Raw genomic sequence first — 24,280 nt, forward strand, 5'->3', positions numbered from 1 at the left:
GATCCAGCAACTAAAATCAGCAGCTAATGTGTCAAGTTGCGACAGCGACGGAGTTCCTCTACACTACACACATACCATCAACGGAAACCAAATACAGTCGCTCATTTAGTCCGCAGTGTCAAATCTGCTTACGGAAAGAGCTTGCAGCCGTTGTTGTCAATGCCTTTAATATTTCATTTCGCGTCACACGACAGGTCCGAGTTAGCAGGTCCTCTAGACGTCACAGGCCTTGACCCTCATAATGCTTCTGTGCATTAACGGTATGAGGCATCTGGTATGTCGTCACACAGGGTCAACTGGCGGCTGACCCAAGCAACCGATGAAGTTCCCACGCCTCATTCTCCGATCAGCATCCTGTTCACTTCTCAATGAATACGCTCGGCTCCCTTCAAAGCCCTCACTTCGAGATATTGTGAACCCCTAAAATTTGAGTGTGTGTCTTGTATTGATCACCAAAGTGCACTATAACCGGTACTTACAGCTGTTCGCAAATTCAGTGTTTCATTCTTCATCGTACACATGTACGTAAAGAAATGTGAAATACTACACTAATATTATAGGGTAAATTTTTAATTTCTTTCCATAACACTGGTAAGCAAAATAAATTTTTGATTTCTCTATTTAATTCAGTTTTGCTGCTTTGTATTACTATCGTGTTAATTTCAAGAGCACTGCAATCTCGCAGAATCCCAGGTTTCTCATTATAGAGACAGTTTGTGTAACATCCCTGTCTTTGGCCCGGCGATGGCGTCAGCATTAATGAAAAAAGTAGCTCGCTACCGAGAAAGACGTGAATATTATTGTCCTGCACATCATCTTGCCATTACTTTGCATTATAAATCATCTCTAAAGATAAAATGTTTGTAAGGAGAACACGTCAGTCATCAGAGATGTTGATTTTACTGAAATAATTTTACTCTTTAATGAGTGATCCTTGTAAATTAGCATTTTATCTCAGAAATCTCGAAAAATATCTGCAGTATTGTGGAGTACTTTTCTTTAATGAAGCAGTCGTCGACGGAACCTTAAGTCCCAGTCACCCTCCTCCTCTCTGGACCGCTTGAGTTCAGAGGGCGTGGTATACATTGACACATTGACACTTCCCTAATTTGTCGCCACGCGAAAGTACTCTCGCCGGTGCAACGGTGGGTTCTTTGTTTTGTTCCGGAAGGAGAGAGAGTAGAACTATAACATGTAAAGTAGTTCACTTCATTACAATGTAAATATGAAGATTTACTTAACTTTGTATAATCAGTTTCCACGGGAATGCTCTGAGTATTTACGACTGTCTCTAAATTTTAAAGTATATTCAATAGAGACAAATTTACAAGACTCTTCACTTGAAGAGTGGCTGACGTAATATTCACATTATGTTCACACAGGAGTCTTCCTAAGACATTTAGTACACTGCTAGGCTGAGGCAATGCTGTCAACTTCATCGTAGACTGCCACCTGAGTTGTAAGGAGACCATCAATTGTGGCGGCGTAGCGAAGCTCTAGCAAGTGTGGTTAAGCTGGCGTTTCTCATACGTCGTTGCGGCATGCAGCGACTGTACTTCTCTGCAGTTTCATTGCGAGGTGCCAACCTTACTATGGCAACCCGCTCTTCGGACGACACCACTCTTAGAGACAGTTATCTAGACTCTGGAGGAAACACCGTAAGACACGTCAAAGGATAGAACGGATCTCCGGCGACACCTGCAATGAAATTAACTGCAGGAAAGAACTAAAACAAAAGTTAATCTTTGTAATCCAAGAGCACTGAAGACTGAAGCGCATAAAGACTCCACGGAGGCGAAAATAGGGATAATGCGAGATAAAACAAAATAGCTAGCTCAGCGTACACAGTTAGCAGAAGAGGCGGCAAGACGGGGGAATGTAAAGGAGCTCTACAGCTCTAGAATGTCACTAAACGGCTGCCAATGACGAACTTTAGACATCAAGGACCAATCAAGAACAAGGCTGGGTTGATGATAACGACCCAGTAGCCTCTGCTACAGAGATGAGAGAAGCATCTCAAGGGGCTGGTAAATTATGAAGACAATCAAGAGGAACAGGAGAGAGATGTTCTAGAGGAAGTCGAAACGGACCAAAATGTAAATCTGCAGTGTTACACAATGAACGAAATTAGGATTGCTTTGAGAAGCCTAAAACATGCAACATGCAAAGGCTCCAGGCCTAGATAGCATAGCTTCGAAGCTCTTAAAAGTCGACATCGAAACTAGTGTTAAAATGCTTCACCTCTTGCTGTAAAATATTTGGCTCAAAGAGAAACCCCCAACCGACTGCGTACAAAATCAGCCTGCTTTCCGGGCACGACACAGTTGTGCTGATCTTATTAATATTCCTAGCATCGTATTAGGAAAAAGTACAGAACTCCACGCAACAAAGTACCTAGAATTCATTGATTTTGAAAAGACCTTCGATTCTGTGAACGTAAAGTGCTGTGGCAGGTGTTATGAAAGTATGGTATACCACAGTAGATTCCAAACATCATCAAAGATCTGTATGATGATTACAAATGTTGTGTCCTCCACAAGGGGAATCTCACAGAGCCAACAGAGTTAACACCTGAAGTCCAGCAAGGATATGTTATATCACTAGCGCTTTTTCTACTTTCCTTGGTTCAGTTAAGAGAAGATTAACAGCAGGCAGCAATGGAGAAATCCATTGGAGAAACCATGAACGTCTGGAGCTTATGGATTTCTCACACGACATACCATTATCATCTCAAAGGCTGATGAAAACTAAATTAAACTCACTGAACAATAAAGCAAAGATTGCTGGCCTCAAGGTAAATGTGGGTAAAACAAGGAAAATGAGAATAACTTCTGGGAACATTGAAGTGCCTTGGTTCATAATCGGGCAGCAAACGGAGATTCTCAGTTCATTCTTACATCTGCGTAATGTGGTAAAAGATGATGGTGGAACTGCAGCAAATATGAAGAACCGCATAAAGAAGACAAATGCTGTCTTCATATAATCGTATCAAAATATGGCGAAACAGAAATATCCCATGCAGAAAACTGTATTTTTAATACACATGTAGAGGCTGTCCTATATAGTAGTGGAAGTTGGAAAGTAGACAGGATGATAATTTGACAGTGACGGAGCTTCGTAAATGGGCGTTTCCCGCGCGTCATGAATATCTGGTGACCAGAAAGACAAGTAGTGAAGAGCTCTGTGGGAAAATAATCCATATACTTATAGAAGACCAGAGAGGTGAGAGAAGGTGAAGATGGGTACGGTACACATTGAGAAAGTCACACACAGCAATCGCGAAGAAGATACTGGATCTGAGTCCCCACGGAACAAGGAAAAGAGGCAGGCCCAGATGTACACGGAAGAGTACCGGGAAAGGGGAAGCAAAGAGAGTTGGTATATACTAAGATGACCATCGGTGACCATGCAGCTTGTTAGAACGAAATTACAATGAAATGAACACCCTTAGCTACTTACAGGCGTTGACAGATGAAATGTGTGTCCCGACCGGGACTCGAACCCGGGATCTCCTGCTTACATGGCAGACGCTCTATCCATCTGAGCCACCGACGACACAGAAGATAGCGCGACTGTAGGGATTTATCTCTGGCACGCCTCCAGCGAAACCCACATTCTCAACGTATTATCCCGCACTACATTCGTAGTGCCCCCGCCCATTATACTCATTACTCGCGGCGCGTTGGCGATTCCCGTAAGAGTTCGGGCACTGTTTGTGCATTCGCACAGAAGAAGAAGAAGATGGTCAAGTGGCCGGTGAGCCTTAACTATATATATACTAAGATGGCATCTGTTCTTTCGGACATGTTCTAGGAGCTACAGTCTGGAACCGCGGGTCCGCTACGGTCGCAGGTTCGAATCCTGCCTCGGGCATGGATGTGTGTGATGTCCTTAGGTTAGTTGGGTTTAAGTAGTTCTAAGTTCTAGGGGACTGATGACCGCAGCAGTTAAGTCCCATAGTGCTCAGAGCCATTTGGTAAGTCTCAAACAGAAGTTCTGAGATTTGTCCCTGGTTTCCTGCGTGCTGCTGTATAATTCGCTACGCTGCGGCTGGGCGTTTCAGGGGCCTGGACAGCCTATCGTCGCTGCAGTGCGTCTCGATGCTCAAGTCCCTGGCACGGGGCGGCCGCACCATCGTCTGCACCATCCACCAGCCCAGCGCGACCATCTTCCACATGCTGGACCACGTGTACGTGCTGGCGCAGGGCCACTGCGTCTACCAGGGCTCCAGCCTCAACGTCGTGCCCTACCTCAACTCCGTGGGGCTCGAGTGCCCCCAGTACCACAACCCCGCTGACTACAGTAAGTTTAAAACCACAACAATAGTAAAAAAAGCAGCGCATCAATATTTATAGCCATTTGTCCTCCGTTGCTGCTTGAATGTTGTTGATATAAAAATAACTTTTACTGGTCTTTCTCAACTGTGTTTTTAGCATGGTTGTTACCCAAACGCGTTTCATCTAACTGCAATAGCCTTACAATATATATACAGGGTGGTCCATTGATAGTGACGGGGCCAAATATCTCATGAAATAAGCATCAAACGGAAAAAACTACAAAGAACGAAACTCGTCTAGCTTGAAGGGGGAAACCAGATGGCGCTATGGTTGGCCCGGTAGATGGCGCTGCCATAGGTCAAACGGATATCAACAGCGCTTTTTTAAAAATAGGAACCCCCATTTTTTATTACATATTCGTCTAGTACGTGAAGAAATATGAATGTTTTAGTTGGAACACTTTTTTCCCTTTGTGACAGATGGCGGTGTAATAGTCACAAACGTATAAGTTCGTGGTATCACGTAACATTCCGCCAATGCGGGCTGTATTTTCTTCGTGATACATTACCCGTGTTGAAATGGACGGTGTAGCAGTTGCGGAAAAAGTCGATATCGTGTTGATGTATGACTACTGTGATCAAAATGCCCAACGGGCGTGTGCTATGTATACTGCTCGGTATCCTGGACGGCATCATCCAAGTGTCCGGACCGTTCGCCGGATAGTTACGTTATTTAAGGAAACAGGAAGTGTTCAGCCACATGTTAAACTCCAACCACGACCTGCAGCAAATGATGATTCCCAATCAGGTGTTTTAGCTGCTGTCGCGGCTAATCCGCACATAAGTAGCACACAAATTGCGCGAGAATCGGGAATCTCAGAAACGTCGGTGTTGAGAATGCTGCATCAACATCGATTGCACCCGTACCATATTTCTATGCACCAGGAATTGCATGGCGACGACTTTGAACGTCGTGTACAGTTCTGCCACTAGGCACAAGAAAAATTACGGGACGATGACAGATTTTTAGCGCGCCTTCCACCTAGCGACGAAGCGTCATTCACTAACAGTGGTAACGTAAACCGGCATAACATGCACTATTAGGCAACGGAAAATCCACGATGGCTGCGACAAGTGGAACATCAGCGACCTTGGCGGGTTAATGTATGGTGCGGCATTATTGGAGGAAGGATAATTGGCCCTCATTTTATCGATGGCAATGTAAATGGTACAGTGTATGCTGATTTCCTACCTAATGTTCTACCGATGTTACTACAAGATGTTGCACTGCATGACAGAATGGCGATATACTTCCAACATGATGGATGCCCGGCACATAGCTCGCGTGCGGTTGAAGCGGTATTGAATAGCATATTTCATGATAGGTGGATTGGCCCGTACGTTCACCGGATCTGACGTCCCCGATTTCTTTCTGTGGGGAAAGTTGAAGGATGTTTGCTATCGTAATCCACCGACAACGCCTGACAACATGCGTCAGCACATTGTGAATGCATGTGCGAATATTACGGAAGGCGAACTACGCGCTGTTGAGAGGAATGTCGTTACACGTATTGCCAAATGCATTGAGGTTGACGGATATCATTTTGAGGATTTATTGCATAAATGTGATATTTACAGGTAATCATGCTGTAACAGCATGCGTTCTCAGAAATGATAAGTTCACAAAGGTAAGTGAATCACATTTGAACAACCGAAACAAAATGTTCAAACGTACCTACGTTCTGTATTTTAATTTAAAAAACCTACGTGTTATCAACTGTTGGTCTAAAATTGTGAGCCATATGTTTGTGACTGTTACAGCGCCATCTATCTCAAGGCGAAAAAAGTGGTCCAACTAAAACATTCATATTTCTTTACGTACTACATGAATATGTAATAAAAAATGGGGGGTTCCTATTTAAAAAAAACGCAGTTGATATCCGTTTGACCTACGGCAGCGCCATCTAGCGGGCCAGCCATAGCGCTATCTGGTTTCCCCCTTCAAGCTAGCCAAGTTTCGTTGTTTGTAGTTTTTTCGTTTGACGCTTATTTCGTGAGATATTTGGCCCAGCCACGATCAATGGACCACCCTGTAGATATGGACCGTATATATGCTTACCTCTGCCGTGTAGAGGTTTGAAACCTACATGTAAGTCAGATAACAGGTGGTATAAGGTTGAGTATCTGTGAATGTGGACCTGAGAGTTGCAGTTTCTCTCATTTATGTCTGAAATCAAGCACGAGTTTTAACAATTGGGTGACTTCCTGAATTAGTATGCTGCCAGAGGGATAAGACCCTTATGGAAAAACGTCATTTTTATTGACAAGTGAGTTGACAGGCAAGGCATCATTGTCGGAGTATATGGTAACGAATTCAGACCAAATAAAGCATTCATGTCACAGTAAAGGATGCCCAACAGCACACCTGTATTTTTGCATGCAAGCGATTACAAATACAAGGGTGCCGAATGGAATCCTGTGATGGACTGTACTTACCATCTTGTACCTTCAGCTGCTATTCAGCAACGGTCCTTGCTGGCCCTGGAGAACGAGAAGGTTCCCACTTCATCATGTCCCACATGTGGTGATCTGGCTGGCCAATTGTTGTACATCACATATCACCACAGCAGCTGTATGTGGCCATGTGTTGTCCTGTTGGAAAAGCACATCACCTTCCTAGCGAAAACATGGAAGTAGCACAGGTTTAGCAATCTGAGCAATGAAGCAAGCCAAGCACTGGTTACTTTACTCTGCAGAAACACCAAATGTAACCCCATGTGGTAACTGATGGTCTCCCACACCATGAAGCCAGCGATGGAACCTGTGTGTCATGGGCGAATGCTCTCTGGAATCGGCAGCTCGCCAGGTCTACACTATACATATCTCCGTCAATCACTCATATACAAACAGGAACCGCTCTCGTCACTGAAGACAAAAGAGCGCCATTTGACTCTTCAGTCAACCCTTTCACAACACCGGAGTAGCCATGCTTTGTGGTGTCAGGTGTATGTAGTAGCCTGAACAGAGACACACATTATCTTAATCCTGCTGCAAGCAGGCAGTTCCTAAAGGTCCCTGATGAAACGAAAGGGCAGCATGTACCTGGACTTCATACCTGAATGATGTTCGATCAGCGAGCTGCTCACACAGTGCACTGATCTTACATCTGCCTGTACTATGCAGATGTCCGGAAGCTGGTCTACACACTACTATTGTAAGCAGCAACACATCACCGATACATTGTGCCCAATGTGTGCAGCTGCCCGTTGATACGTCCATCCAGCTTCCCGTGGGCTCACAATTGGATCCTGTTCATATAGCTGAAGCTGTTCAGTAGGAGTTCGTACTTGTCATTGGGGCATGACTGTACCATAGAATGAATGTTGCAACACTATTCACCTCCAATCTCAACAGAGTTACTGTCTGCAGAATCAAAGCAGAGAGTGCATAGAGAGGCCTCCTGTGCACCATCTGGTCACCTGAGCATGACAAATGAATCACTAACACTACAGCTACTCAGTATGCACATATTACCTTGTGTTTCTTTTGAAGACAGTCCTCGACGGAGCTGCATATTTTTTTTCTGACTGTGTATTACAGATGCAGTACCTGCAAATTTAGTTTCTGCAAAATTCACATTATTAATGCAATGACTGTTGTTTTAACATTTAGCCAGGTGAAAGGGTAAAAAAAATGAATATTCGTCTTTTGGATTTGCAGCTCTTGTATCTGCAGTTTGCAGTTAAAATTGTTGGATGTAAGGTACGTCAGTTATGCAAAACTCCGCTTTCCGAAGTTCCCAAACATGTTTCAGCACCTCTGTGCCATCATCAGTTGGTTTCTGTTTTATTTAAACTGTAATGTGAATATTTTTACTAAATAATTACAAAATTACGGAAATATTTAATTCAAACAACTATTTGTTTCTGTTTAATACCTTTACATTCGATTTACATGGTTTTGCAGGACCATTTCCGTATTGTTTCGTACAGGTAGCTCGTCATCTGCAACCAAACGATGTTCATGAGAAATTTTGTTGGGAGTTAACGTATCATTTTATACTTTAAACGTAATTTAGTTTGTCACGATATTTCGCGCATATATTCGTTTTTACTTACGTTTTTGTGTTTGAAGCCCTTTTTGTTCAGCATCCTGACGAGGTGTTGGGAAGCACACGTAAGTATAACACATATGTTCTGAAATTTGGTCGTAAAACGCACTTTACACTTCACCAAAACACACTGTAATCGTGGTTGTTGTGTGTCCCACCCCAGTCATTGTTCATCTGTTCACCAGCGAGTTTGCCTCAATGGTCGGTTTGCTGTATAGGCTGTGACTGGGTTTTAGTACTATCCTGTATCCTATTTGGTGTCCCTGATTGTGTAATAATTTGCCTATTCTGTGTACAATTTCGTTATTGCATCTGAGTATATGCCACATCGTTTTGTATGTATGTTTGTTGTTGCCCTGCTATGTCTTGCATGTGGTCTTTGTATTTTGTGTTGTTCTGTGTTGGGTGAGGACTTGTGTGTGTGGGATGTTCATTTCTGTATTGTTCACTTATTTTTTGATTTAATTTATCTACTATGTGGGTATCATAGCCATTTTCTACTGCTGTTTCTTTATTGTGTTTAGTTCTTGTATGTAGTTCTGTTTGCTTATATGTGCTCTGTTTAATCTATGGAACATGAATCTGAAGTTTGCTTGCTTACGTGTCATTGAGTGGTTTGACAGGTTGTGAATGATGGTGCTTGTGGTTCTCCATTTCCTGAATATTGTGGAGTCATGTGTGTTATTTGTTTTGTGAGGTGAGATCTAGAAAATGTAATGTGTTGTTTGTTTTCGTTTCTAATGTGAAGTTAATTTTTGAGGTAAGTTGTTTTTTTCATTGTGTAGCTGTTCTATGTGTGTATGTGTTCTATCAGTCAGGCATATTACGTCATCAACGTAACGGTACCAGCATATAACTTCGTAGTATTTTTGTTTTATTATGTGTCTGAATATCATGTTCTCCAGGTTGTTCATAAATATGTTGGCTAGGATGCCACTAATTGGTGATCCCATTGGCAGTCTTTCATGATGAGAATAAAATTCTTTGTTGAACACAAAATAATTTTGTGATATTATGGTTTTGAGTGTGGTTGTTAGTTAATTAACGTGTATGTCTAGTGTGTTTCCTTGGTGTTTTAATCTTTGTGTGATGATGTTGATTGCTTAGAGTATACATACAAAACTAAATGGCACATACTCAACTGCAATAGCAAAATTGTTCACAGAATATGGAACATATTAAAGATACAACACTGAAAAAGATCAGAACACAAGAAACACCCACAGATAAATTTAACAGATCACGAATATATGTTGATTGCTTGGAGTATACATACAAAACTAAATGGCACATACTCAACTGCAATAGCAAAATTGTTCACAGAATATGGAACATATTAAAGACATAACACTGAAAAAGATCAGAACACAAGAAACACCCACAGATAAATTTAACAGATCACGAATATATGAACTCACATGCAACACTTGCAGTCAGTATACATAGGACAGAAATGCAGAAACTTCAAAACCAGTTATTCAGAACATCTCAGAGCTTTTAAAAAAGCAACAGCTCCCATAGCACATTTGCTGACCACCTAATAGCCCACAATCACCACCCAACTACAACAGAAACAGACTTCAGAATACCAGAATGCAGCCACAGCCCATACAGCAAATTGACCATTGAGGAAAACTTCCACGTACAAAAGGCAATAACAGAAAAAAACAGGTCATAAATCAATACTGTGCTCTGCAAGGGCACACTATTCAGAACATTAAAGGAACTTTACAGAAAAGACAACACAAACAGTTGCCACACACACACACACACACACACACACACACACACACAGAGAGAGAGAGAGAGAGAGAGAGAGAGAGAGAGAGAGAGAGAGGGATAAAATGTAAACAAAATTCAAATTTGGCACCAAACTCACTGGTGAACAAATGAACACTGACTGGGCTGGGACACACTACTGCCACGATTACAGTGTGTCTTGGTGAAGTGTAAAGTGCTTTTTATGACCAAATTTCAGAAAATATGTGTTATATTGACGTGCGCTTCGCAACACTTCATCAGAATGCTGAGAAAAAAGGGCTTTCCATACAAAAACGTAAATAAAAAAGAATATATGCGTGAAACATCGCGACAAACCAAATTACGTTTAAAATATAAAATGATAGGTTAACTCCCAACAAAATTTGTCATCAACATCGTTTGGTTCCTGATGACGAAGCTACCTGTACGAAACGATACGGAAATGGTCCTGCTTAACCATGCAAACAGAATGTAACTAACAGAAACAAATAGTTGTTTGAACTAAATATTTCTGTAATTTTGTAAGTAAAAATATTCTCATTCCAGATTAAATAAAATAGTAACCCATTGATGATAGCAAAGAGGTGCTGAAACATGTTTGGGAATTTTGAAAAAAAAAAAGTGTTTTGCATAACTGGCGGACCTTACATCTAACAATTTTTAAAAAATGAAGTTAGGGGAAAGTAGCCTATATAGCATCAACTCTCAAATCGCACCACCACTTTTTTAGATTTACCGGTCCTACTTACACACCACCTAGTGGGAGTAGTTTGAACTAGGGAACACTCCCATGATGCTACAATAGTTTGGTTTCCGTGGCTGCGGTAATAATGTTTTGTATTTGGTTTACAAGAAAAGTGACTATTTGCATGTAAGATTTGTGTACTTTTCGTAAGGATAGAAAATAATTTCATTCATATCTATTACATATAATTAAGATATATTTAAGTACCCTTTGACATCTTTATAAGTTTCGTTCAGTCAATTGTTTAGCTTACAGAATGACAAACTCAGAAAATGGCGTGGTTGCCGAAATCGCAACACTGCGTAATTCCCTAAATAGCACTAGCGCGATTTAGGAATCTTTACTGGTGCGATTTAAGAACCTTAGTATTGAAAGTCATTTAGGCTAAATCTTTTAATCCATTTATGGAGTGTAATATTCCCAAGCTAAGATAAATAATTTCGCGGTGGTCGTGAAAGTTGAAGTTTCATAACAAATATTATTTTTTCCCATTCCCCATTGCAGATTTCCATTATGATGGCTGGGAGGACATACGGGAAGTGGTCTCCAGAAAGTATGACATATTTGTTGGGGGATTTTAAAGAAGGGTAAATAAAAATGAATGAATGTTGCAGAAAATATGGAAAACCAAAGAAAACGTTTCTAAGACATATTCGAGGTGAAGTTATAGGGGGACTCAACCGTGGAAACAATGGGGCAGTGAATAGAGGACAAACAGCATTACCACTTTCAGCAGAAAAAGAACTTATTAATGTCATTTTAGAGTTCGAAGAGAACCTGTTCAGTCTTACGATAACTGACGTAAGGAAGTTAGCTTTTCAAATACTTGAGCCTAATCCCCATCTTGACAATCCATTCAGTAAAGAGAAAAAATGGCTGGTAAGATATGGTTCAACACTTTTGTGAAACGTCATCTGACACTAACTTTATGACAGCCTGAAAATGTATCTATTGCTAGGGTTAGAGGTTTTAATAAAGAAAATGTTAACAAGATTTTTGATATTCCAGAAAAAAAATGGAGACGAGCATAAACTAAATGCACTGACCATTTTCAGTGTTGACGAATCGGGTTTCTCAACTGTACAAAAGAAATCTCCCAAGATACGAGGTGCATTCAAGTTCTAAGGCCTCCAATTTTTTTTCTAATTAACTACTCACCCGAAATCGATGAAACTGGCGTTACTTCTCGACGTAATCGCCCTGCAGACGTACACATTTTTCACAACGCGGACGCCATGATTCCATGGCAGCGGCGAAGGCTTCTTTAGGAGTCTGTTTTGACCACTGGAAAATCGCTGAGGTAATAGCAGCACAGCTGGTGAATGTGCGGCCACGGAGAGTGTCTTTTATTGTTGGAAAAAGCCAAAAGTCACTAGGAGCCAGGTCAGGTGAGTAGGGAGCATGAGGAATCACTTCAAAGTTGTTATCACGAAGAAACTGCTGCGTAACGTTAGCTCAATGTGCGGGTGCGTTGTCTTGGTGAAACAGCACACGCGCATCCCTTCCCGGACGTTTTTGTTGCAGTGCAGGAAGGAATTTGTTCTTCAAAACATTTTCGTACGATGCACCTGTTACCGTAGTGCCCTTTGGAATGCAATGGGTAAGGATTACGCCCTCGCTGTCCCAGAACATGGACACCATCATTTTTTCAGCACTGGCGGTTACCCGAAATTTTTTTGGTGGCGGTGAATCTGTGTGCTTCCATTGAGCTGACTGGCGCTTTGTTTATGGATTGAAACACGGCATCCACGTCTCATCCATTGTCACAACCGTTGGAAACAAAGTCCCATTCATTCTGTCGTTGCGCGTCAACATTGCTTGGCAACATGCCACACGGGCAGCCATGTGGTCGTCCGTCAGCAGTCATGGCACCCACCTGGACTTTTCACATTTTCAGGTCGTCATGCAGGATTGTGTGCACAGAACCCACAGAAATGCCAACTCTGGAGGCGATCTGTTCAACAGTCATTCTGCGATCCCCCAAAGCAATTCTCTCCACTTTCTCAATCATGTCGTCAGACTGGCTTGTGCAAGCCTGAGGTTGTTTCGGTTTGTTGTCACACGATGTTCTGCCTTCATTAAACTGTCGCACCCACGAACACACTTTCGACACATCCATAACACCATCACCACATGTCTCCTTCAACTGTCGATGAATTTCAATTGGTTTCACACCATGCAAATTCAGAAAACGAATGATTGCATGCTGTTCAAGTAAGGAAAACGTCGCCATTTTAAGTATTTAAAACAGTTCTCATTCTCGCCACTGGCGGTAAAATTCCATCTTCCATATGGTGCTGCCATCTCTGGGACATATTGACAATGAACGCGACCTCATTTTAAAACAGTGCCCATGTTTCTATCTCTTTCCAGTCCGTAGAAAAAAAATCGGAGGCCTTGGAATTGAATGCACCTCCTATTGTCGCAGAAGGGAAAACTTCAAGTGGATAGTGTTTCTAGTGTCGAAGGAGGAACTAACACTACAATTGTCAGCTGTACGAGTGCTATTGGTAATTATGTGCCCCCCCCCCCATGATAATATTTAAGAGGCTTAGGATGCATCCTTCCCTGAAAACTGGTGCTCCACCAGGAGCTCTTGTGGAAATTTCAGACACTGGTGAGGTCCTCATTAAATGGCTGAAGCATTTTATTGCTTATGTCAAACCATCGGCAGAGAGAAAAGTTCTTCTTGTGTTGGATGGACACTCAACACACTCCAAGAATCTTGAAGCTATTAAACTTGCAAACTCACATGTTGTTCTACTCTTACAACTTCCGTGGCACACTACACACCGTTTGCAGCCCCTAGATGTGGCAATACTCAAGCCGTTGCAAACCTACTATGATGAAGCACTGTGCAAATTGCTGAGAGCTAATTAGCCTCCTGTGACTCAATTCGGTGTTTGTTCTCTGTTTCCGAAGTGTACAGCTGAAAAACGATCTTCAGCAATGTAATGAATGGTTTCAGAGCCACTGGAATCTGGCCCATAGACAGAAGTGTCTTTTCCAATGCTGACTTTGTTCCAGCCATTACCCATTCACAGAAAAGCAACATAAATCAACCTGAGGACACGCCAATGTGCCTAACTCTTCCCAATGACAGTGCTGAGAATGGGCACCAAGAAGCTGAAGAAGGCCTCTCCAATGCAGGAAATACAAAGGTATCGCAACCACTTCAAATTAGTCCTTCCAGAAGTCTTGTTGTGACCGTCCATAAAATTAGTCCTTTACTGGTTACCATACAAGGAAAAAGGCTAAAGAAAGGTGCTCAGAAAGTTGAACTGTTGACTTCAAGCCCATATAAGAATACACTGCAAGATAATAGGGACAAAAGGCCACTTCATGTTGCAAAGAAAGTGTTGAAATCAACTTATGGACTTGGACCCTCAAAAGGAAGAAGCAGAAGGAAGCAGAGCAGCAAAAAAAAATACCACTTGTTCATCATCATCACCTCCGAAAATGTCCAGATTGAAATTGATGTAGATGACTGGTTCTTCTTCATTTGTGAAGAAAGTGTGGTAAAAGATATGGTGCAATGCTCAATCTGCATAAAATAGGCTCCTGAAATATGTGCTGATGTTTTAAAACATGAAATGGCCTTTCAGTGTGAGTTTTTTACATAAGTTGAACTGTACCTGAACAATGATAATTTTTTTTCCAATAATAGAAAAGCATAATTACGAATATTTTAAGGGCTATTTGTGTGATATATTCAGTGAAATAAATAATTAATTATATGGAGTGTACCCTTAAATTTAAAACAAATTTACAACCAAAAACCGCATAATAGTAGGAACAGGTGTGATTTTGGCACCCTGTTGTGCAATTTAGGAAACCAGTAGCCTAAATAGCACCATTTGCAAAGTTTTACAAAATGGTCAAAAATAAATAGTATATATTATGGCAAAAATTTCTTTTAAATGCTTTTTGTACCCAAAACACATATGTTCATTTTTATTCATTTATATAAGTGGAATAGAACATTTTAAGGCTTCTACAGCCTTAAAATTATTTCTTTACAATGGAAGTGCCCCGTTTATTCCTTGATAGGCCTACGTTATTAGAGGAAAAACAGTTACTAGTGTTGAGATTATGTAAAAATAAGCTATGAAGTTCATTCCATAATCAGAAAGAAAACAAAGTCCTTACCATTAAGACTTCGAAATTTTCAGCACCTACTTCTATGAAACAAATACCACAGAGTGGGTTGAAGCAGGACATGTGGGGGTGAAGTGGGGCATCGATTATCTCTGCTGACATCTAGTGCCCCACTCTGCAGTTAGTCGCTGCACTTAGTTTTGTCTATCAAGTTTTCATAAAGGACTTTATGTTAATTTTGTAGTCAAGTAATTGGCAGAATATTTTTGTCTTTCAGGCAGGAAAAGGAAAACTATGTGATAGCTTCAAAACTCTCCTCCATAGCTTTGAAGAACATTAATATTGTTCCCAGACTAACCATCAGACCTGGTTTTGAAGTTATATACACATAAATTTTCATGATATTTATGCCATTAATTTATGCATGAGACTGATTTGTTTACATAATTGATGTTTTCTGGGTTGAAGTGATACATGGTCAGAAAGTAGGAAAAGGTTGCTGGAAACACTGTGCTCTTCAAATATAACGAAAATGCAATGAAAATAACCATTGTAGAATACAGGAAGAGTGACAGAAGCTTAAGAACAATACTTGAGAAATATGGGAAACAGAAATAGGGTAAATGAAAAATTTAAGAGGAAACATGAAAGTTGGCTACTAAGGCATACTAGAAACACTATTGGATGATTTGGGACTTGGTTATACATGAATCATTTTATTCTATAGAGCATACAGAACTTTTGCACAATTACCATGTCCAAGAATGCACAACCTGTCTCTCTTTTTCTCATCCAAAGTTAGTTTCCCTGGGACGTCAGAGTTTTGACCTCTTGAAGCTCTCAATGTTCCCACACAGTCAACCAATGTAATATTTACTGTATCTGGGACTGGAAAACTGTTGCCTTTTAGATTGAGGGTACAAGTTTCCACCCATCTCAGACTGAAGGTGGTGTTGAGCACTCACACCCGGCAGTAAGCAAATTCGGTTGGTCCGACATGCTATTATTTGAAGAATGGTTTGTGGAAATAGCTCTGCTGTGCTTAAGAACAGTTGATGGAAGAAAAGATTTTATGGGGCAGAAACTTTAAGCCATCTCTCCCAGAAAGTTATATGGCTGTGTCATGATCACAATACTACTATTATAATGTTACCTCCAAATTACACACTTATTACCCAGCTCCTGGATTTTGCAGTATTGAGACCCACTAAAGCAGCTTGGAGGGCTGCTTTCATTCACTGGAAAAAGAACTGTAATAGGCCTGCCTTCCAAAGGTTCAGTTTCCAAGAAAACCATTACAGAATGTTGAAAACATACCAAGGATTGTCACCTCTGGCTGTAAAGCAAAAAGTGACAAGGTAAAGTTTAACACTCAGGTTCGGAGAAGATGTGTACAGATGTTTTATCTTAAAAGTTTGTCATAGCTAGAGCACATGGTTCACCAAGAAGCAGAGATAGAAAGCCAACTGTTCAACTTGGTACAAGCATTTCTCCTGCTACCCACACCAATATTTCTAAGCATCAGTCCTCTACTTAGTGTCTAACCAGTTGGAATGTTGATGGATGGGAACATAAGACAATCGTAGTATTTTCTCAGAAAAAAGGAAGGGAAAAAATGACATTGTTCCATTTTCCTCAAGTTTCTAACATCCAAGATATTCCATACAGTGATGTTGTACAAAGAATTGATGTGTAGGCTATCAGTACACCAAGAGACGGAGAGCTCTCTTCCTGACATTTTCCGATGACATAACAGAACTACGATAGGCAAAGTTAACAAGGTTATTTTTATGTTATGGTGCATTAAAATAGTCTTATTTTTAGAAAATTTCCTGTTGTTAATGTAAACCAGTATAACTTTGTATATGACAGCCTACAATAAACAATTTTCTACTTGTCATGCTCTATAATGTCACTTGCCTGTGAGAATCAAATATGGGGAGGGAGGTCAGTGGACCTGACTGTATGTGATTATTTCTTTTAGGGGGTTTATAAAAGACACTTTCTATGTGCCTCCATTATCAGCAGTTACAATGAATGAACTGAGCTGTAAAAGATGTAACTCAAGACATGTTCGCCGCAGCGTGGGAACAATTTGAATACCACGTTAACTTATGTCATGCAACTCACGGGGGTCATATTGAACACCTATTGAAAGGTATGAAAAAAAAAACTTTTTGAGTTTCCCATCCATAAAAAAAACGTGCGAATGGATGTGTGTGTGTGTGTGTGTGTGTGTGTGTGTGTGTGTGTGCGTGTGTGTGTGTGTGTGTGTGTGTGTGTGTGTGTGTGCAAGTGTATACCTGTCCATTTTTCCCCCTAAGGTAAGTCTTTCCGCTCCCAGGATTGGAATGACTCCTTACCCTCTCCCTTAAAACCCACATCCTTTCGTCTTTCCCTCTCCTTCCCTCTTTCCTGATGAAGCAACCATTGGTTGCAAAAGCTTGATATTTGTGTGTGTGTTTGTGGTTTGTGTGTTTTTTATTGTCTATCTACCAGCGCTTTCCTGTTTGGTAAGTCACAGCATCTTTTTTAATAAATTCATTGTATAAATTTATTAGTTGTAGAAATATAAATTTTCCAAATTGGATGATTCTTTCTGATACATCTGTTTCTTAAAGAACAGCTACCTGCTCTGTAAATGAAGTGCCAAAAGTTTTCTCTTCAAAGTCTGGCCATATATAGAACATAAAATGTTACATTGGTGTGTTACCTAAATGTCAACAAAGGTTTCAGCAGAGAGAAACCAAGACACTCTTGAATTATACAACAGAATTTTGTCTTAATGTTCATACCCAAATGAACAATGGAAAAGGACAAATGGAGCATCAAATTGGCCAGTGTGAAGTCCCTTTTGCAAAAGAAAAAATTATTGCTATGAAGTAATGAGATTAATTAAGAACAAAACTTGAAAACAAAAAAAAAACTGAAAACAAGGCTATGTGTCTTGTGAAATGATTTGTCCACAAGTAAGAAATAAAACAGATTAGAGAAGCATTTTACACACTTTTGGACATTTCTCAAAATCATGTGCAGCAATAGTATCTCAACAGACAGATATCCTCAAGTAGTCATTAAAATTGAGTGAAACATATAATTTTAAATTCTCAATGCGCACCTTATTTGATTTATAAGTTAAAGTCTTTGTTGTTATGGCATAAGATTATTATATCCATTTTTATCCTCGTGTAGTGGTGGTGATATTTTTGCCTTAAATTGCCTTCATATGAGCACTGGGTACACTAACTCTCCAATGTTTGTATGTATTATTTGTATCTAATTCTGATGTTCAGTCACAAACAGGCACAATGAAAAGACTGCTGTACAGCTTTCAGCCAAAAGACATTATTCTAACATAATCTATCCTTTCATAACATTATTGTTATTTCATCCTGAATTTTCCATTGTTTAATTCTGATGTTTCTTGTAGTCATACCAGTGTATTTGGAGTTGCAGCTATTTCATTTTAATTCATACATCTATGAACTATCGAACTATCGTTATTTTTAGCCCTTGTGTTTAGTTTGTTTTGAAACATCCTGTTTGTTTGAAGGCTAATTTGATTATGTGATCTTTTTTAAAGATGTTACATTTTTGTGTGTGAAGTTGTGCCATTTTCTCTTTGTGTTGTTCAATGAACTTTCTAATTTGAGAGTGCTTTGTGTAGTATGTATTAGCGTATCCAAATTGTTCTTATTTTGGCTGATTTCTATTTGTATATTCCTTTAAATGATGTTTTGTAGCTTGTATAATATGTTGCTATTGTAGCCATCATTGTGCGCCATAGTGAAGACTTTGTTTAGCTCTTCAAAAAAAATGGTTCAAATGGCTCTGAGCACTATGGGACTTAACATCTATGGTCATCAGTCCCCTAGAACTTAGAACTACTTAAACCTAACTAACCTAAGGACAGCACACAACACCCAGCCATCACGAGGCATAGAAAATCTCTGACCCCGCCGGGAATCGAACCCGGGAACCCGGGCGTGGGAAGCGAGAACGCTACCGCACGACCACGAGATGCGGGCTGTTTAGCTCTTCTTGTCAGTTATTTTTGTTTGAAGGTGTTCTGCAAAGTCTATATAGCACATGATTAATTGCTCCTATTTGTATGGGTAATGTTACTATTTGCTCTGTTCAAAAGAATTGACACCTCACTGCTGTTTGATGGGCTAGTTAGTGTATAATTGTTTTTCTATCTTGCTCTTATGTTCTGACAAGTTCCACCTAAGTCAGTCAACACATTGGCAGTGAAGGTACCATTTACTGCAGGTGCGTACTTTTCCTCCACCAGAAACTGTTTCACATGAAGACGTAACCAAAAGAAATGAGACTGATACCACAGGCTATGCAGTTGCCAAATGTGGAGCTCAGTGCCAAAGGGAGATGTTTCACACATATGGAAAAAAATTAGGTTTTGTGTGTTTGGACAGCTCATACCATAAGTTAAAATATGTTGACATCCCAATTCCAGGTGAAGTTATCCCACATTGAAAGAGGTTGGCCTTGAACCTTTGATGCTTTCAAGAAATTGAAAATTTTAGCACTCAATTATACAACATAGACTTAGCCTTTATAAGTAAATGGCCAAAAAGTTATACAGCCAGCAACAACATTGGAACTGCGAGTCTGCCTTGATGCAAAACACCTTGTATTTCTTTACAAGGACTTATTTATTCCCTGAACTAGTTTCAGCAACAAATATCACTATCATCTGTGGGTTGTTTGAATCTTATTTATTGTGTGTTATGGCATGCTTTTAAGAATTATTGTCACTGTTTGCAGCATATTTTCTGTGCTTCTTTTCTGTTGCTGTTTTTTCACAGTGTACAGCATGTCATCTGTAAGTTCATTGGATGGCATTTAGCTGATTCTACATACAGCAAAACAAAACTTTCACACTTTGCATATGATCTAGAACATTACGCCACCTTGCTGTTTGCTGTCCCATTCTGTGTATAGAATCAGCTACATGCCAACCAACAAACTTGTAGATGACATGATGTACACTGAGGAAAAAAAAACAGCAACAGAAAAAAGGACAGAAAATATGCAGTAAACAGTGACAATAATTCTCAAAAACATGCCATAAGACACAATAAATAATATTTAAAGAACCCACTGATGATCATGATATATGTTGCCGAAAATAGCTTGGGTAATAAATAAGTAAACAAACAATAAGGTGTTTTGCATCAAGGTGTACTCACAATTCTGATATTGTTATTTTTCTATGCAAGCACAAAAAAAAAAAAAAAATTGGTTCAAGTGGCTCTGAGTACTATGGGACTTAATATCTGAGGTCATCAGTCCCCTAGAACTTAGAACTACTTAAACCTAACTAACCTAAAGACATCACACACATCCATGCCCGAGGCAGGATTCGAACCTGCGACCGTAGCGGTCGCACGGTTCCAGACTGAAGCACCTAGAACTGCTCGGCCACACTGGCTGGCTACGCAAACACAGATCAAATGGAAGAGTACCAAGATAAAGTTATAATTATATAGCCAAAAAGTACATTATCTATATGATCTTCAGAAGTGGCATCCTGCATGTATTCCATATTAAAGTAGCATAAAATAAGCATGATGAAAAGATGGTGGTTCTATCTTCAAATTCAGGAAACAATAAATATAACACAAGCTTCAAAATATTTTAATTGCTTCAGCCTGGATAGTGATATCAAGCATTATTGTCTCATACCAGAGCACACCTATATGCCTAGGGAAAGGGTCTTTGAAGTGACAGAGAAAAAAATAAGTTTAAAAAATGCTTAAGTCATATTTACCCACCAGACCAATAAAATTAATTACAGAATCAGACACTCCAGAATCGTTACATGTTATGGAAAAGAGGAAGGGAGAGTTCTTGAACTATCAGATCATGAGCACAAAAACACTGGAGTATAAATATAATGATGATGCTGAGCTAGCATCATTGTTCACTAAATAACAAAACATTCATTCAGTGCAACTAGATTTGGGGTCTGTGGGATCTTTCATTCAATCATTTTACCATTCATTTCATTGTGGTTGAACATCATCAAGCAGTGCAGATTCCTGCGAACATGTTGAAGAAATGTAATATTGAGCTTGTTACTTGTTTTTAGAAACTTAAAAAATATACAATGAATGACAATTGTGAAGCTAAAATTCTAAAGGTACATGATAAACCCCTTGTTCAGTCTAAATATTTGTTCAGTGACTTCTGGATTCTAAGTTTTATCATGGATCTCAGTCCAGTTTAAACTGTAGATTGACTGTAACTAACTGGACAAGTGAGAGCGCAAGTCAGAGGAAGGCAAGGAAGCAGTAACTTCAATAGAATCATGATTAGTAATGTGCTATGATGATGAAACCAATATTCCAGTGAAGGACAGCTTTATTAATGAAGAGCAGTGATAAAAAAACTTGTTTGCCAGTAAAGCAAATGGAAGTTTTGATTTATTAGTAGGATATCAGTGCTTGGAAACTACAATGAAATCTGGTACTGTAGCATAGCTTATCAATATCACCAGAAGGCAGACCGAGCATAGGGTTCCCAACCAAGTGACAAATCACAGCTAATAAGAGCCTCTGCTATGATACTGCTGATAGGTTTTGAATTTTAACTGAAGAAACTTGTGCACAAATTTCTACATCAGAAGTGCTGCATCTCTCATCTTGTAGGTTAGACTTGTGCACAGCAGATTCTGTATGGAAATAATTATAAACACTTATAAATATTAATTGTGAAGTGAAATTTATTAATGTATGCAGAAACTCAATACAAATTGTGTTGAGTGATTTCATAGGAGAGGACGCAAAAATAATAGAAACAATGTTATTTTCAGTGCTTGAAGTCGTCAGTGGAGAATATGGAGACTGTATTGATGCCCTAGTGACAGCAGTTAAAGAAAACAGTTGGCGAAGTCCACCTGTCCAAACAAATGGTGAGTATTCCTGCGTGTTTATTTACATCGATTTATGTTAATAGTTAGGTTTCTTAATCACTCTATACAAGGAAAGTTCAGTCTATATCACAGATCATCTATGAATTATCAATTTTTCTATGCTGGGTGCACTTGGTGGAAAACTGCCATTGGCTAGTCGTCATAGCTGTGCATAATAACACAAAGAGCAGACATTTTCTGTTACTCCTGTGTTCTTTGTTTGTATTATGATAAGTAAGTACTTTTGTTGGGATCGAAAGTAACTTGTAATTCAAGGAGTTTTTCCTGCCATTGCAGTTTAATATATTGCCTTAGGTGTGAAGTCTATATGGTATTTCTTCCTGTGCATGTGGTCTGTCTGTCATCTATTGGGCTCCAACAACACATTTCTGAACTTGTATATTTAGAGGCAAGCATACTTACCACTGTAGTGGTTAATTCAGAAGTGCCTATAATCAGAGAGCAACACTATAGAAGGTGGCAAAAGCATTTGAAGTGTCAGGGAGGTGCCCGTATAGTTGTAATGTATATTTGGCAATGTTTCCTTATTGTTTTTGTGTAACGCTAGGAAAAAAAAAACACGCTTTAAGTCTTCAAGTGTAATAAAATGACTGGAGACAGTAGTCCAGCAAAGGATATCCAGACAGAAAAAAATATTAAATAGCAGTGCCTGTCTTATTAAGAAGTGTGAGGCACTGCAGTGGCTACAGCCATCAAGAAATACAGGAGATGTATCTACATTTGTGAATATGAACAACCTTCAGCTGTATATTGGAATGAGAACAATGAAAATTTGTGCTAGTCCAGGACTTAAACCCAGATTTTCTGCTTTACATGAGCTGTCATTGTAACTGCCTTGGCCATCTGAGCATGAACACAATGATAACACTCAAACTTCCATACATCATTTACCATGCATTACAACCTACTCTCGCAGGTTAAGCATATTGCATCCAGAAAGGATACATTTATTGAGAGTTGAAGACCTCATATTGGTAAATAAATACAAAATAGCAGTGCCTGTGTTATTAAGAAGCATGATGCAGATTTCCTTCAGACACTCATGCACATATGAGTGCAGGTTGTGACACATGGATAATGACATACGGAAGTTAGGGTCTGGCCATGATTTGTGCATGGATAGCCACAGCAAAGGTGAATGCTCATGTAAAGCAGGAAATGTTGGTTTGGGTCCCCATCCAGAACAAATTTTAACTGTCACCTTTCTGATACACAGCCAAAGGAGATTCATATTTGCAACGATGAATACATTTTCAGCCAGACAGAAAGTTCTATGGGAGTACTCAATTGTGCAGATTCATATGCCCATTTCTGATGTGCCCTCTGCTAAAACTGACATCAGTTGACAAAAGGAAACAAAGAGTTCAAAATTTGTGAAGCCTCTCGTAACTGGAGAATAGTGCTCTCCATCAGAAACAGAAGAATATGAAGGAGAAGGAAAACTGAAGGAAAGACAGGAAAAGAAAAAACACTCTTCTGAAATAGAAACAAATTATTGTTCAGAAAGGAAGTTGTTCAGAGCTCCTCACAAAATTTGTTCTACAAAACAATATGCAGTTGCTCTATATGCAGATGTGATTTTGATGATGACTCAGTACATAGTAATAAATGTAAAGAATGGTGGCAAAGGGTAATGAAGGTATTGGATGTTATCTGTGTGAAAACTGCTGAGAAATTTCTCATGGACTGAGGGTCTGCTCTCGTCTGCCCATGTGAGTAAGAGTACACAGTTAATGGTTTAATTTTCTCACTATAATTGTGTCTATCATAAGAGTAAAAATGCACATAGTTTTACACTGAGTACTATGAAGGACCTTAAGTGTCAGATTGTTATATAAATTGCTAGATCAAAATAAAATATGAAGTAGATATCCACTTTTTTCCTTAACTGTGAGTTCTTATCCAAATCTTATGCAATGATGTAACATTCAATAATGTCTTCCTATATTACTACAGAAGCAGTATTCCCATGAGTATTTTCATTAGAGAGAGCTGCTATGTTTGAGGATAGCTTTCTAGTTTCCATGGCCAATGGACTATTTCAGTGTGTGTCATATATCCAGTAGTGCTCATAGACGTAACAACCAAGCACAGATTGGGTAAGACACATGATGTCAATGTATTTTATTGTGTCCATATTGTGGTTTATGGCCAAAGGAAAAATACCATCTCTGAGGTCATGCACACACTTGCCTTCCGAAGTGCCACTGAGTCAAGGAAGCATTATGAATACCTCTACTACAGAAAAATTGCTGCCAGCTGAGTCAGCTGCTTAGGGTAAAAAATTTTGATGATGAGGGTTAGCAACTAATGTCTTGGATCACAACAATGGAT

At 39.7% G+C, this 24,280-nt stretch overlaps 1 protein-coding gene and 1 non-coding gene across 2 annotated transcripts in view; one reads left to right on the top strand and one right to left on the bottom strand.

The window, feature by feature from the left end:
* LOC126092093 (ATP-binding cassette sub-family G member 1) overlaps nt 1-24,280 on the top strand; it is a 445,593-nt gene that overhangs the window by 399,945 nt on the left and 21,368 nt on the right. Inside the window, exons 5-6 of the mRNA XM_049907516.1 lie at nt 4,064-4,302; nt 21,827-21,925. Of these exons, the coding sequence (XP_049763473.1) occupies nt 4,064-4,302; nt 21,827-21,925 (338 nt within the window). The remainder of the gene's footprint in view (nt 1-4,063; nt 4,303-21,826; nt 21,926-24,280) is intronic.
* Nucleotides 3,482-3,556, bottom strand: Trnat-ugu (transfer RNA threonine (anticodon UGU)). Its single transcript has one exon. It is a non-coding gene; the product is annotated as a tRNA-Thr (tRNA).

The sequence above is a fragment of the Schistocerca cancellata genome, chromosome 7 (assembly GCF_023864275.1).
Source record: "Schistocerca cancellata isolate TAMUIC-IGC-003103 chromosome 7, iqSchCanc2.1, whole genome shotgun sequence".
Taxonomy (NCBI): Eukaryota; Metazoa; Arthropoda; class Insecta; order Orthoptera; family Acrididae; genus Schistocerca; species Schistocerca cancellata.